We start from the raw sequence: 16980 nt of genomic DNA, 5'->3' as shown, positions 1-16980 counted from the left end.
CATTTTTATTTCACTGCAATAGTGTAATTTAAACTAAAATTTTATATAACTTATTCAACATTATTCCTCAAGAAAGACTGAGATGAAAAAGGATGGACAAAGGTGTATATCTATTCAATAGGTTCAAACACATATATTAAGTAAAATCTTTACTCAAACATAGTTACTGGAACTAAGTTTGACGTTACCTCTGGTACTCCTAATTTTCGGCATGCTTCCAGAAAGTTTTCGACGTTTCTTCTGCATTTGGCCATGCTAAGTTTAGGCTATGAATGCAAATATTCAGAAATAAAGAATTACTAAGAGAAATACTTGTAATAACAGGTTAAATTTTAAACTTTCTAAATGGCAGAAGTACTACACGTTTATTGGAGAAAAATAATACATAAGCAAACAGAAGACAATAAAAAATTATCCACAAACATTCACCTAAAGAGCTGTTAATATTTTGGATTATATTCTTCTAGACACTGTGTGTGTACACAAAGACATGCATATATACACATAGATATGTGTTTATATGTAGAATTTCTGCATACATGTATATATGTATATACACGTGTGCAAGATTTTCTGCACATGTGAATGTATATGTGTGGATACACACACACACAGTTTTTATGAGATCACACTGTTGTGTGACCTGCTTTAGTTTACTTAAAAGTACACCATAAACACCTTTTCCCATCAGCAAATATATTTCTATACGAAGGGTGAAATTCACCAGGCCAATGACTCTCTTTCTCGCCAAAGCAATCGGTTTTATTAGAAAGCGGGTGATGCTGCAAGGCGAGGAGATTTAGAGGCAGGGTGGGGAGCAGGAGTAGAGTGAGCACCTTGTGCAAACACGGGCGTGGACAGTGTTTGTAAGGCAATGTTACACAGACTGGAGATGGAAGCGGGCTCTACCGCTACGCCATGGCTGGGTCTGGCCAATGGGAGCTCAAGACGCTCAGAGAAGAATTTCTGAGAAGTAGACATTTAGAAACATTTCTAGAAAGGAAAACTACAATATAATAACATAAGCTAAAATACTTCACAGTTGTTCAAATGGATATTAATGAAGAGTTTTAATGACTTGGGGAAATACTTAGGTTTTCATAAAGTTTAAAAACTACTAAATAGTAGATATGAGAAGCTCATAATTCAGAAACAACTTATATGTAGAAGGAATGTTAGCAGCATAAAAGCCAAAATGTAAACAGTGGTTGTCTTTGGGTGGTGGGATAGAACATGATATATTTTCCTCCTGCATTTCTCCATTTTCTCCGATCAAGCATTATTCCCATTATATTTTCAATTAAATTGTTCTATTTGAAAAAGATAAAAGGTGACAACCAAAGAAAGTAGCATTTTTTTCCTGAAGAATTGATCAAATTTACAAATGTGTGTAGATAACATGATTCATAGTGTCCTTATAACACAATAACTGTATATTTAAATTGGAGGCTGAGGAATCGTACTTTCTTTCTCACAAGTTGGGGAAGAATACTGAATGAGAATCTGGTACACAGCTCTAACAACTTAACAGTAGTTTGGACTTCAAAACTTTTTCATATTCGGTTATAGGACAGAATTTACTGCCCAAACTAAGGCAGATAAAGCAGATTTGAATCAGAAGACAAATTGTTTTGTTTTGGTTTTTTCCTGTGTTTTCTGAGGCAAAAAAGTGGTCAGTCTTTTGAAGGGAAAAATATATTCAACTGTATAGAAAGAAAACTGACAGTTGAAATGCGATCATCAGCTAGTTTTTCCTGCTGCCAAAAGAAAAGAAACTAAGAAAAATAATGCCACTACAATGCTTTCCTGGCCGGGGAGTGGGGCTTCACGTGAGGCTTTCACTCCACAGACTCTTCCTATGATATTTTATGAACACTGTGCCTTGAGGTTGGGGGCTCTGGCTTTTGAAAAATCTGTTCATAAACACTAATGATCACAATGGCTTGCATTCACATTTATATCACATGTAGGCCCTCATTTCATCCTCATGGGAGCAGTTCCATGACAGAGAAGAGCCAATCAAGTTAAAGAAAGGTTAAATAACTTTCCCAAAGTCGTATGGATTATATAGATGTGGAATTGGAATCCAACACCTACATTCTTAGCTCCTAAACTCTTCTGCTTCACCTAATAGTAAATAGTATGGATAGAGGTTTTCTCTACTTGTCTGAACCCTACGTAGGCTTCAAAGACCAGCTTATCTTTGATTCCCCCTCCCTCATCTGAATGACCATAACATGACTCTATAGCTCTCTTCTGGATGGTAATATGGTCCATGATTATAGGAAGAGGATGCCAGCACCTGCTTTATCTCCCCCACATGGAGACGAGGATTTTTAGGGACTAATGGCATCTCACTCAGTCTCTTTCATCTTTCCCCAGTTTCCTTGGTATCTCCCACCTACCCCTGAGCACAGCTAGTGATCAAGGAATTGTTGAATTAATGACCAGCTGACCAACCTCTGGCCTGACAGGTTACTAATGATATTTTATACAGAATCCACATCTTTTCGGAGCTATCCTAAAATCCTCAATAATTAATAGAGGAAAGAGTTTCCATTTAGAAGAGAACTCGCCAACCAAAAGAAGTTTCCCAAAAAGACTCCTCACTGTTTAAATAAGTCCTTGTGAGGAATGAATCTTTGTGTCTCTACAGTCTTAAAGTTAGCACCCCAAGGGTTTCTTTAACGTGTTTTGCTTTATATTTGAAGTAAGTTCCTTTTCTGTCATTTACGTACTTACTTTAAATATTTTCCCTTTTTACAGTGAAAATGTTACTTCATTCAGAAATGCTATTCCTTTTCTGCTCTTCTAGTTGTTTGGGGCCCAACACAGAGCATTTGAGCAGGGTCCTGGAGATCCCATCGGTATCTTTAACCAGCAATACTGTCCCAAAGGAGTTTGTTTGATGTAAGAGTTAGTTTCCCTTTATATGGTGTTACTTACGACTGCTGGTGAGGGGACATGGATGCTTGCGACGGATCGTGGGCGGATGTGGTTGACTAGATGGCAGAGGACGACGCCATCCATGAGGGCAGCCCCCAGGTCTTCGTGTAGGCTGACCTTGAGTCTCATCTCGATGCTCTGGGAAGCAATCAGAAGGAAGCCAATTGCTCTCAGGCAACTGAGGGTAAAATACAGTTATGGGTATTTATGAATTGAGACTTAAGTTTCATTATGGAGAAGGATAAGAACACGTGGAAAACACTGACATGATTTCAACCTTTTCGAAAGATATTAAAATAAAAATCCCTCTGTAGAAAAAAAAATTCAGTTGTATCTAAAATTTTTAATTAGTTGAATTTTTAAAAGAATGGGCTTCTTGGGATTTCCCTGGTGGTCCAGTGGGAAAGAATCCGCCTTCCAATGAAGGGGACGCGGGTTTGATCCCTGGTCAGGGAACTAAGATCCTACATGCCGCGGGTCAACTAAGCCCACGCGCCACAACTACTGAGCTCACGCACCTCAACTAGAGAGCCCGAGTGCCACAAACTACAGAGCCCATGTGCTCTGGACCCCACGCCACAACTAGAGAAGAGAAAACCCACACGCCACAACTAGAGAGAAGCTCATGTGACGCAATGAAAGATCCCACATGCCACAGTGAAGATCCCATGTGCCACAACGAAGACCCGAGACAGCCAAAAAAAAAAAAAATGGACTTCTTAAGTTCAACATTGCCTCAGACTTAGCAATGAAAATAGAAAAACAGACTGAGTTGAACAATAAAAGCCAAATCCATAGTGATCGTTTTGCCATGTGTAAAAATATCACATCACTATGTAGTACACCCGAAACTAAAATCATATTTTAAGTCAATTATACTTCAATAAAAAATAAATAAAATAAAATAAATAAAAATAAATTAAAAAACCAAAATCCAACTGGTTCAGACAGACTGCAAGGGGCACAAAAGGGATTAAGAGATGCTTTTCTCTGAGACCATGTTTCAGTTCAAAAATCAATTTTTCTCCCTTTTTAAAAAATTAAACACTTTGAGATAATTATAAATTCATCTGGAGTTATAAGAAGTAATACAGAGAGATCTCACGTACCCTTTACCCAGTTTCCCTCTAAGCTAACAACCTTCAAAAATACATACTACAACTTCACAATCGGGACACTGGCATTGATAGAACACATCCATCACCACAAGGGTCTCTCACAATGCTGTTTTACCAGCCACACCCACTTCTCTCCCACCCCCAGTACCTCTTTGGCCCTACTCCCCTTCTCCTCTCCTTCCAGGACTGCCATGACACGAATGTGTATCATCTGTTACACGCCCACAGGTCCCTGGGGCTCTCTGCTCATTTATTTTCAGTCTGTCTTCTCTCTGCTACTCAGATTAGGTAATCCCTATTGTTCTTTCTTCCAGTTCACTGATTCTTTCCTCTGTTACCTCCATTCTGCTGTTGAGCCCACCCCCTGGGCTTCTTCTTTTGGATAATGTATTCTGCAGTTCTAAATTTCCATTGGTCCTTCTTTATGTCTTCTATTTCTCTGCTAAGATTTTTTTTTTTTTTTTTTTTTTTTTTTTTTGCGGTACGCGGGCCTCTCACTGTGGTGGCCTCTCCCCTTGCGGAGCACAGGCTCCGGACGCACGGGCTCAGCGGCCATGGCTCACGGGCCTAGCCGCTCCGCGGCATGTCGGATCTTCCCGGACCGGGGCACGAACCCGTGTCCCCTGCATCGGCAGGCGGACTCTCAACCACTGCGCCACCAGGGAAGCCCCTGCTAAGATTTTTTATTCCTTTGCAGAGGCATTCTATTTTTTTCTTTGTTTCACCTGTGTTCGTAATTGCTTGTGGAAGCATTTCTATCACGAACAGTATAAAATCTTTGTCAGATGATAACATCTCTGCCACAACAGTGTTGTCATCTGTTGATTATCTTTTCACATCGTTCTGGCTCTTGGTAGAATAAGTGATGTTTTTGGTTGAAACCTGGACATTTCTGGTATTATGAGACTCTGGCCTATTTAAACTTTTGTTTTAGCTGGCTTTTTTGGACACGGCTCTGGCAGGGAAAGGGAGGCTACCTCCTTGTTACTGCTGTGTAAATGCAGATTCCCACTTGCTGTCAGTGACTGGTGTGGGTGTGGAAATCCAGGCTCCCCATGTGGGCTCCACTGATACCACGGGAGGGGATGGGATCATTCTTAGCTCATGGGAATGAAATTCCTGGCTCCCAATGTGGCCTTCTCTGATACCATCCCAGCAGAGGTTAAAGTCTAGCTGCCTACGCCATCTTTGCAGGCATGGGTAGGGGTGGGACCACGGGTTTTCTGTAGTGTTTAGCTGGAGTAGAGCCTTTAATGTCTAAAAATTTTCTCTCTCACTAGGCTGCCCCTTTTCTGGTCCTTTGACTAAAGTAAGCAAGCTTTCATTGGGACTTTTTTTTCTTAATTTGTGCCCATTAGCATTTCCGGTTTCTAACTACTTCACCTTCAAGTCTGAGAAAGATAAAGCAAAAAAGAAATCCCACTGGACTCACCACCACTGTCATTCCTAGTCCCAAGGAGCCCAGCTAGTCTGAATTATTCTCTCCACTTTTCAGAGTGATCCTATGCTTATTTTATATAGAATCACCAGGGGTTTTAGTTGTACTTAGTGGGATGAATGGGGAAAAGTACATCAACTCCATCTCCTCAGAAGCAGCAGTAGATAGATCGGTTTTTAAAACTTCAAATGCAAATTTCTGCTTTACAGCAGAAGCTCCTTCTAAATGGATGACAGCTAAGCAAGGATGACTTTATTGGGAGATCTGCAATAAGTGAAGTACTTGAAAATCAGTGCTTGTAACAGTGTTGCATAATTCTCTTTCAGAACTGTCTTGTACAGACACCTCATTTTTTTCCAAGCATGCTTTCAGTCTCTAATTTTACATCACTAAATTAAAACATAAGCTATCAATATGACCCAGGCTTTAAGAGAAAATTATATCACTCTTTGAGAGGCATAGCTCAACTTCTGATCTTATTTTTACATATCTCTGAAAGTTCACCTCCCAAGTTTACTGCACATTCAAACATTCTAGGCAAATGACAGAGGACTGACTTGCCCTATGTGACTGTTGAGTCAACCACAGTGGCTTAAAGTGGTGGTAAGAGGTTTCTGGGTTTTTCTTCTTTCCTCCTGACTACGTGCTAAACCGTATATAAAGTTATCATCTGCAACAACAAAGATTCTGACCTACCTTAATTCAGCTTTAACTTTTTTTTTTTTTGCGGTACATGGGCCTCTCACTGTTGTGGGCTCTCCCGTTGCGGAGCACAGGCTCTGGACGCGCAGGCTCAGTGGCCATGGCTCACGGGCCCAGCCGCTCCGCGGCACGTGGGATCCTCCCGGACCGGGGCACGAACCCGTGTCCCCTGCATCGGCAGGCCGACTCTGAACCACTGCGCCACCAGGGAAGCCCAGCTTTAATTTTAATTATAGGGTTCACTGCTCATTTGTAGAACTCATTGCTATCTGAAATTGTGTATTTATTTGTTTCCTTCTTACTTACTCTGTCTTCTCAGTAGACTACAGGCTTCATGCAGCAGGGACCTTTTTGTTCTTTTCTCTGTCTGTCACCTAGACTATACAGCCTGGCACAGAGAGCAGTCAATAATCATTTGCTAGTGAAAGGAGAAGATGTAGTATAAAATCTACCTCCTCAAGAAGCCTCTTATATTCGTCTAGTTCACGGCTATGATACCTCTCTTTAAATATAAAGAACTTATGTAGTAATTCATGACGTACTGCCTTTAATAACTAATACCAGTGTGTTCTTTGGTGACTGACCCTTGTCCTGCTGTTCGATATTCCACATATTTACATACGATCCTCCTAACTAGACACAAAGACCATGAGGTCTTAGAAAAATGCATACACAGTTCCCACTAGGAGCTGTGCTGGGGATAGAAACACAACAAGGAATAAGACAGCCATGGTCCCTGCCATCACCAAGCTTGAAATCTTCCCTGGCACCCAGCACGAGACTTCACCCTTGGTAGGAACTCCAATGGTTTGCCTATTATGACATTCGAAAATTCTGGCCGGTTTGGGGTACGTAGTAAGGCTAACTATAAATATCTTTAAATTCATGGCATATTATGAAGTAAATTAATAACAGTGCATTTTTTAAAGCATACCAGAACTGAAATAATACTAGCTTTTATACATAGGTATTAAGTATTTCTACTTACATTATCTCATATAGTTCTCATAAAATCCCATGAAGGTAGATGGGAACTATTGTTTTTAATACATGAAAAGACTCAAACTCAGGGAAGTTAAGTGACTTGTCCAATATCAAACAGTGAGCTGGCTAGATTTGAAACTAGATATTCAGTCTGCAGTGCTTCAAAGTCTACTTTTTTATTTAAAGATTTTTTTGATGTGGACCATTTTTAAAGTCTTTATTAAATTTGTTACAATATTCCTTCTGTTTTGTGTTTTGGTTTTTGGGCCACGAGGCATGTGGGATCTCAGCTCCCCAACCAGGGATCGAACCCACACCCCTTGTATTGGAAGGTGAAGTCTTAACCACTGGACCACCAGGGAAGTCCCCAATGTCTACTTTTTAAAAATACAGAAGGCTGCTTCAATTCTGGAAATAATTATTTAGTTACACAATGTTTCCCGGTACCTCTCGGAGCTGTTCCACCAGTTCTTTTTCTTCTCTCATCTGCTCCATTTTCCGCCGAATTGTAAACTGTGGGTCTATAGATTCCAAATTTCTCTGTGGTCTAAGAAACACTGTAACAGAAAGGGAAACGAGCCTTTACGGAGCGCCTAGTACAGGATGCCGTATAGGGCTGCTCATATTTAAATCAAATAGTTTATTTATCCCAAATAATTCATTCACCACTCACAAAACAATAAATTCTGACTTCGCATGAAAAGCTTGATTCGAATATGCTAGAGAAGATTATGTATTCAATTATTCTGGGTTGTGTGGACAAACCATCAGCTGAATCCAGGAAGGGGACTGGTCATCCTTGGCACCACTCCAGACCCCTTCTCTCACCTTAAATTTGGATACTTTGTTTCAACTAATAAGACAATTGCTTTACAGGTTACAGACAAGCACAGGTTAAGGCTTCTGTTGGCTGAGTTTTTCATCAGCCTGGGTTAGGAACTAAGTGACGAGACACACTACCCACTCAGATAGCTATCTGAGTGTGGAGGGAAGAATCCTGCCTTCTATCACGTCACTGACAGCACATCCCAAAAGTCAGCTCTTCAGAGATGACCACAGACTCCTTTTAGAAAAGCTGGCAAGATGGGAGACAGTTTTAAGAGATCATCTCTGGCTGCAGGTCCTTAAACTTACAACCTCCAGAAACGGCTACTCACAGTGGCAACTCTGGAAGGAGGTAAGGCCCTGGCTGCAGAGAAAAGGAATGCTCATCCTTTGAAGGATGACATCTTTTAAAGACTAACAGAGAAGGTACAAAATACGCCATGTACGGGCAGAGTGATTACGGCTATTTTAATTAGGATACAAAGCCCAGGGCGAATTTAAACTTGAATCTTTTTCTTCCTTGAGATTCTTATCTTATTAAGACTGTCAACTTTCCATGCACACCAGAGGGGGCAAAGAACGGTTAAGAGCTGTAGTTGGTTCCCCGTGTCCCATAGATTTTCAGATTGGGGGCGGGGGGGACAAATGAGGGGGACGCTTCAGAAAATTTGGGGCAGAGAACTCCAATTTTAAAAATCAATACCACGTAGAAGGCTGCACTGACATACTGCAATTCTAGGAGTTTCAATTACCGTATCTTCAATGATGTAGAATAAGAACATTATGTAACGTTTATTCTATTCTGCCAAACATTTGCTATGAACCACTTTAAAAACATTTCAATTTATTTGTTTTTTAATGAAATATGGTTTACAAATATACTTTGAATAAAAACAACTGGAGTCCACCATATAATCAATTATCCCATATTCACCCAACTGTGTCGTTTTAACCTCAATTTGTATCTCTGAACCAAAACACTTTAATAAGTGTCTTGCACTATACTTCTCACATCTCAGTATTTTCTTTCTAAATCAGTTCTCGGATATCTGAATCAGCCCTCTGGTGCTCTACAGAGGACCAGAAAGTTGACACATCTTAAGAAATCCGTGACTTACAGAGAGCAAGGGAATGATCTATTGTATATGTTAACACCTTCTGGAACCTCAGAGAGAAGTCAGCCTGGGGCCTGGGCTTCTGCCTCAAGCCACCGAAGGAAGAGCCAAAGTCTTGTCACCAAGACCTACAAAGACCAAACCCCACAGGAAGCGAGACCCATTGTTTCAAAAACAAAGGCAAGGCAGGCAAAGGAAGTAGGGTTGACCAACCAGCAGGGAGAGATGAGAAGTTCACAGAGCAAAGGGCAACGAGGAAGAATTTGACAAAATAAGAAGCATGGAAGAAACTGGAAATGCATTAAATTTGCCTTTGCACCATATTGAGACCAACCAAAAAAATCTACCCATTTAAACATAGTGACCAGAAGAGATATATATTAAAATGTAAAGTCTAGAAATAATCCACACCACCAAAGAAGAAGTCAACCAAATTTACCAAAAAAAGTCAAGGAATGTGGACTTAGCTGAGTAATACACACACTGGCCAGCAAGGGGAGCCCCAGAACCGTTTAAACAAATCTACTGTTTTCTTTGGAGGTTTTATTTTCCTTTCCCTTTTTTTCTGGGGGAAATCTTATCTAATACTACATGTTTAATATTTTCAGTATGTTTTTACTGGCAGATTTCATTCTGAATACGAAGCTATCAGGAAGTTAAATTAACCGTGAACTTTTGGTTAACAGCACACTCTTCAAGTATCTATACCCTGTTAGAGTCCTGTGTAAGACACCGAGATAATTCAATGGTATCTGGGCTTTAATTTCCTGGCATTGCTTTTCATCTTAAATTCCCATACGTCTCAAAAAATACAAAATGCATGCTTGGGTATTTGCTTTATGAATGTAAGCGGTCAAAAAGTGTTAAAACATATGTGAACCATTATTTTTAAGATGAATACTTCAAATGTACATAAAATTACTGGAAACCTGACTATAATACTACTAGTTTTCTAAATAGATTAATTATTGTAGAATACATTAGAATTTAAAATGAACTATTTAATAATAAATCTACAAAGCACATAAGTTTGTTATGACAGAATAATTTTAATAGGACCATTATGGTAGCTCTGATTATTTTATCCACAGTTGTTTTGTTTTTTTTTTCTTTCAAGTCATATTTAAATAATAAATGCAGTGACCAGCCTGGTCAAAACTTCAGGAAATTGATCTATGGAGGAATTATTCCGGTCTTCCTTAATTTCATATCACTACGTTTCAAGAACTCCCCTACTTAATTCAGGGGAATAAAAGTTTAGCTTGTGGCTGCAAGACAATATTAAGAGCCGCCCTGTTAGTAAGTGTCTTTCACATCAAATGTCACACTGTGTAAATAAGAAGAAAAAAAGAGGGGCAAGGGAGCAGAGTGAGGGTGTGTGTCAGTGTGTGTGTGTGTACACACACACATGCATGCACAAGGGGTAGGAAGAGACAAGGAAATAGGTGATTTCAGATGCAGGAAATAATGAGTCCTGCTTAGCTGTTTAATTACTGTATATCAAATACTGATAACATTCAAAGAATGAAAAGGACGATTTGTTCATATTTGCAATTTCTTTAGCTGAAGAGACAAATTTCTAAGCAAAGACTCTGCAGGGAATGGTGAATATGCTTATGCAGAATATCAAATGCATCCTTGCAGGTACACGTCCAAGTCCACTGACTTTTCCGTTATCTCTACCTCCTCCTTCACCCTTCCCCTCATCTTCATCTCTGACCTGGGAGTGGTCTGTTAGCTGTGAATGTACAACATGCTTTATCTGTGTCTCTCACGGCACTCTTCACTTTCTTACAGGAGAGATCTGCTTTTCTCCATGAGGACTCTGTAAGAGTTTATGTTTGTTTCCAATTTAAACCTCTACCCCTGCCCCACAAAGCAGTTTGTTAGATGAATAAACAAAAAAGTGTTTCAAAAATTCCCTCATTCAAAGATCACTTTATATGGAGAATACCTTGTCAGAGATTACCCTACCCTGATAATCAGTCATCTCAATTTTTTTTAACATGAAAAATCTCCTAAAACTTAGTCTCCAGGTCTGAATGCATTAGAGACTGAAATAAAAGTTCCAGGAAGGCAGAGATCTAGTCTGTCTTTTTCAGATCTGTATCCACAGTAACGAGCATCATGCCTTACACATAGGAGGCACTCAGTAAGTATTTAAGGATGTGCACAAGAAACTTTTTCTAAATGTTGTAAAAGTATCTTTCAGTTAAGCAAAGAAAGCTCGCTCCTCTAAAAATTGCCTGAAATGTTACTTATTTAATTATTGAGTGAAAGGAACTTTGCATAGAAATTATCAGTCTATATTATTAACCTTTGTTGTCTAAATTTAACTCTAGATTTCTTCTCTGTGGACACATGAGGTTTTGGAATTTGGCTCTCAACTTCTCCTTTGAAATTAAAAACCTGGACTGGGTGTGATGTTGAAGACATACAAATTCAAAGGCAACAATATGGTGGCTTTGAAAAAGTATCATGAGCTGTAGATCCAGGTTAATGTGAATCAGAAATCTAATTAGTGCAATTCATTTATTCCCCCTGGTGCCCAAAAATGAATTATGTAAATCCTCTGCCCTCAAAATGCTTTCTATGGTCTTGGGCAGTTTATTCAACCCAGTGGTTTTCACCTACTTAAACGTAACATAAAAGCAGTAAAATAATAAGAAGAATAATCAGTGCGAAGACTCCATGCTACTCCGAATAAATCAGCACAGGCAGTGTGGGGTATAGGCGGCTGTCGTGTATAAAATGCCCAGATGATTCTACTATGAAGACAAAATACTGAACCACTGAAACACCTCTCACCTCACAGCTTCAGTTTCATCATTTTTGTAATGGGGAAAATAATACCTAGAAGTGCAAGATTATGGTAAAACAATTCCAGAAAATGTCTGTAAACTGGCCCAAGATAGATATGTCCATTCACTCACTTTCCAGTGATAGTTTAAAGATCAATCTTAAGTATAAATTAGCACCTACCAATTCACTGCAAATGAAAAAGGGAAAATAATTCAAAGGAAGATAGGAATGATTTTAATTTCAAAGTGAAGGGAAAAAGGATAGAAAGATGCAGAGTAGTAAGAGGGCACAAGAAAAGGAGCAGAAGAGAAGTTATCAAGTTAAGAACAACTTGAAGTGAAGCTGCCCCATCCAGCTCCAGGGGTGGAAAGACATACAGACACACATCCACATCCTTCCCCATCCATTTTAGGAGGTAGAACTTTGGGGATTGTGGGAATTCAAACTCCCAAGGACCTTCTAGCCAGTTTGCCTTTTTTTATTTCTTTGAAGAATGAGTTTTAGGGAAAATAGGGAATTTGAAATGAGATATATTTGAAACAAAATATTAGAAAGCTATGTTTATTATTTTAAATGTATTTTTTTAATAAAATTTAAATTTTACTTAAATATTGGAATTTAAATAAAAGGGTAATTTTAACATAAAGACAGTGAACAAGGTATAAAAATGCCAACTTTACCAAAAATAATTAATAAAAATACAAATGAAAGGCAAGCTACATTATGCTGGGTTGAGTTGGTAATATGATGCCATTTATTTACACAGGGTGAGATAGCTGCAGATACTGGATAATGGAGAAAATATGAGGAAACAAAACTGCTGGGGTAATCAGCTTTGAAATGCCATGAGAGGCCACTGAATGGGATCTACTATTTCAGAGGAACCAGTAAGAACAACATAAAAGTAGGCTGTATTCCTCTTCCAACCTTAGCACATATACTTGGGGATACATATAGTGCTTCTTCATTAATTTAGAAAATGTACTGGAAAATGTATTCAAATCAGAAGGCAATATTTAGCACACAAAAAAAATGAAGATTCTATTTGAAAGGTGAGATCTGGGAACCTACACAAATATTTGCCAAGATTTCTGTTGCCAGAAAATTAATAGATAATTAATAGAAAATCATCTCTTGCCCAGGGCATATCGTAGACAAATTACAAATAGGGGAAAATAACAACTATCCAATATCTGACATGATTAACCCAGGTGGATGAACACTGAAAACAATCCTTTCATTATTTGTGTGTGTTTGGGCGGGGGGGGTACAGCATAACAGCTACACATGAATCCCTGGAATTTTCACTCAAATAAAAACTACCAGAGAAGTATTCCAGGTTATTTCATTTTCAGAAAGATTTTCACAATGATTATTTTTCTATGGAAATCTTAGGACTTTCAATAAAAAGAAGGCCGTCTGGCTTAGTAGCTTGCACAAAGAACCCTCAATAAACAGCTGTAGATGAAGGTAGATATGGTGGAGAGGAGATGATCAGAGAGTTAGAAGCCCTGGGTGTGACCCCACCACTCCCTCTACCTAACCGCGTGACCCAGCGTGACGCACCTTTCTCGTTTTGGTCGGTTCATCCATAAAGATAGAAATCTTACTGCTACGCAAGATGTCTAGATCTTACCCAGCTTTAAAAAAAATGTCTTTGGTTTCAGATATCACTCCTAAGGAAATAGCAAATCACACATAAATCTTTCATTCTAGGCTCATTTCCTTTAAATAACATCAGATCCATAAATAGCCATGCTTTCTGAAAAACAAAAATGCCTCTCTCCCCTTTTTATTTTTAAGTAAAGGAACAGGTTTATCAAGAAAGTTTTCATTTAGCCTTCCTCAACTTCCAGAATTTAAAATGGGATGATATAGGAAGGGACTTTGGTTTCCCTGTTGTTGTTGTTAATCACACTTGTTTTCAGTTAAAATTTTAGAAATCTATGAAATGATGAAATTCCTTTTGGAACTAACCTGCCAAGATATACATTATCCTTGTACATAAGGGAAGTCTGGAAAAGCATTTTTTGGTTGAATTTTGACCAGAAATCACAGAAAATGTTTTAAATATACGGTTTCTATTCATTACATATAACATATTGATACTTAGATTAAAAAAATAAGTACAGAAAATACATCTTCTTATTGTGCTTGCATCGTGGTTTTACCCCACATATCACTTCTCTTCCCTATAAATCATATTCTCTATTTCATTTCACGTTACTTTTATCTTCTGGTATCTTGGAGTAAAATGTTTAAAATCTGAAGTAACAGACCAGTATGGAGATTCAGATATCTGTGGTAAGTATATCTAAATAACTATATTTATTTTATTTTCATCTTTTAAGCTACTTCAGATATTTAGTGGCACGAAATCAAACGATATCCACATGAATCCTAGCTAGATGTCTGCAATTTCTTATTTGCACATTTGGTTCTCAAGCCAAGTTACCATTCTTAAATATCATGCAGATGAAATTACACTCAAAAGGGCTGAAGGTATCAAAAGTCAAAATGTGCAAATAATTTGCAAAAAAAAAAAGTAAGTGATTTCTCTTCATTTTTAGGAATTTCTCACTTCTAACTATTTTCAGTGCAGTCCTCTTGGATTGGCCACAGTATGTCTTGATTACTTTAAAAATTTCATATGGTAAATAAGCATAGATGATAAAAGATGAAACTCTGAAAGCATTTAGTTCAGAAGCAGGAGCAGCAGAGATTATCCAAATGTACAAACCCCCAATTTTTATAAACAAGCAAACACACCAAAAAAAAAAAGAAAACCCAAGCAGAAAGGATAGAGAAGAAATTATTGTACAGTCCTTCCAAAATTCAGAATATTCAAGATAATTAAATGTAGTCTGATAAACTGCTGAAGAACAATCCACATGCACTTTTCTGGACTTTCCAGGTTTACTATTATTATCTCTTATATCAGGCATGCAGGAGAATATACACTCTATCTTCAGCTGCACAGAAATGAATGTTCAGTATATTCATTCACTGGCTTATTAATGAGCACATCGAAGAATAGGTACAAAGCCACCTACCATTGTCACTGTCTCCTTCAGATGGAACACTGTAGCTAGAGTTGTCCCATGTTTGTGCCTGTGTAAGTTTGTTGAAGGAGATAGGAGGAAGAGTGAGGGCTGGGTCTGCAGGAGAGCGAGAGAGCCAGTCCGCGTACAGTTGCACAAGGACCAGGAAAAACCAAAGGGGCAGCAGCATTTCACAAATGGCATAAGGATTGTATGGAAATGAAGGGAATTTCATATTATGGAATTTAATTTCAAATGTACAATATAGGAGAATGAAAGATGGCGCATGGAATAAAAAGAATGATAAAAAACTGAGTGTTAGTACTTATCAATCATATACTTGGCATGCAGTTAATACCGTTAATCGTTAACAGTTCGCAAGCCCACAGACTTAGAGTACTAATGAATCATGTCAGTGGAAAGAAGGAGTACCCATAGATTATGCAGATAAAAAGCAAAAGACCTACCAGATACCTTTTCCAAAGACCTAAATAACTAACAATCTTAGCAAATACGATTCACACAAAAAATCTGTTTACATAGAAGAAGCTTAATATGTATAAATATGTCAATTATTTAGAAATAAATCTATTATAGAATCAGTGTTTACCACTGGTGGATTTTTTTCCCAAGGTAATGTAAAATTTCTCTTTAAAGACATCTGTAAGTCTGCTGGCACGCTTTATTGATAAGTGAATCTAGCCAACTCTGCTCAACCCTCGACACACAGCTATACCTCTCAATACTGTCTTAGATACTGATCAGTATAGAACCTATTTCGGACACTAGTAGAGTCTCTTTAACAACAAACCTAATTAACCGATAGATGTCAGTCAATTCAAGGCACTTCTAAATTGGTCATTTATGAAATAACATCTCTTTTTTTTTTTTTTGGACTACCTATCCATATAGTAATTTTTGATGTTTAGGAAATATCTATACAATTTTTATTCAATCATAAGGCAGGGCCAGTAAAATACAGGGACATGATTCTAGTAATGCATATTTGGATATATACAGCTGTCTTTCTTGGGAGGAAAACACAGAAAATAAAATTTCTTTTGAAGAAAACTATTAGTCTACTTTAAGAATCTAAGTTTCTATTCCCACTTGCTAATTTGAGCAGTCTGTTTTTATTTCTAACACAGAAATCACATGAATTCATAAACTTAACTTGAAAGTAAAAATTAAATCACTTTTTAAAGTTCCAAAGCTACTCAATCAAAAATAATTTCTCTCTTTTGTAGTCATGTGATCTTCAATTAAGATTAGTAGGTATATTATTTTCTAGAAAATGTGAAAAATACATACTGTAATATTTTAAAGTCACTAAATAAAAATTTTAAAATTCCCCATACATGATGCTAGTTTCATAACGTTCCAACATGCCAACTGACGTTCCTGAAGAAAAATCAGCATTACTTACGACACCCAAACTCCACAAAGCTTTCTACAACTGGCACAATTTCCGCACTGGTTAGTCAGCATTAGAGAAAGGTTGGAAGCTAGGAAAGGAAATTATCTTTGTTTCCTGCTATTCAGAATAAATACTTCATTTATTTTTCACCACCACAAAGAGTCTGAAATGGTTCAACAGTGTGGGTATGAGGTTGATAAGTTGAGTTTGGACCCCATAAAAAGAATTGAAAAAGTCACGGAGACGATTTTGCAACTAAATTGCAAAGATGCACATTCAAAAGAATATTATTCTTTGGAGATTCATTCAACTTTTGATTTGCTCAATTATAAGTTTTGTTTTGTTTTGTTTTCTTTGCGGTACGCGGGCCTCTCACTGTTGTGGCCTCTCCCGTTGTGGAGCACAGGCTCCGGACGCGCAGGCTCAGCGGCCATGGCTCACGGGCCCAGCCACTCCGCAGCATGTGGGATCTTCCCGTACCGGGGCACGAACCTGTGTCCCCTTCATCGGCAGGTGGACTCTCAACCACTACGCCACCAGGGAAGCCCCTAAGATATTTTTAAATTGTGTAAAAGTGCCTGTAAGGGATAGG

General features: G+C 38.2%; 1 protein-coding gene across 4 annotated transcripts in view; it reads right to left on the bottom strand.

Moving 5' to 3' along the window:
* Positions 1–16980, bottom strand: part of LRCH1 (leucine rich repeats and calponin homology domain containing 1) — a 189686-nt gene that overhangs the window by 19052 nt on the left and 153654 nt on the right. For all 4 annotated transcript variants that reach the window (XM_082675772.1, XM_082675773.1, XM_082675775.1 and 1 more), the window contains 3 exons: positions 7636–7745; positions 2947–3084; positions 189–266 (listed from right to left, as the gene is read on the bottom strand). In XM_082675772.1, the coding sequence (XP_082531898.1) occupies positions 189–266; positions 2947–3084; positions 7636–7745 (326 nt within the window). The remainder of the gene's footprint in view (positions 1–188; positions 267–2946; positions 3085–7635; positions 7746–16980) is intronic.

Source organism: Grampus griseus, assembly GCF_964374135.1.
Source record: "Grampus griseus genome assembly, chromosome: 18".
Taxonomy (NCBI): domain Eukaryota; kingdom Metazoa; phylum Chordata; class Mammalia; order Artiodactyla; family Delphinidae; genus Grampus; species Grampus griseus.
The sequence above is the reverse complement of the archived record's forward strand: the minus strand, read 5'-3'. Positions and strand labels throughout refer to the sequence as shown.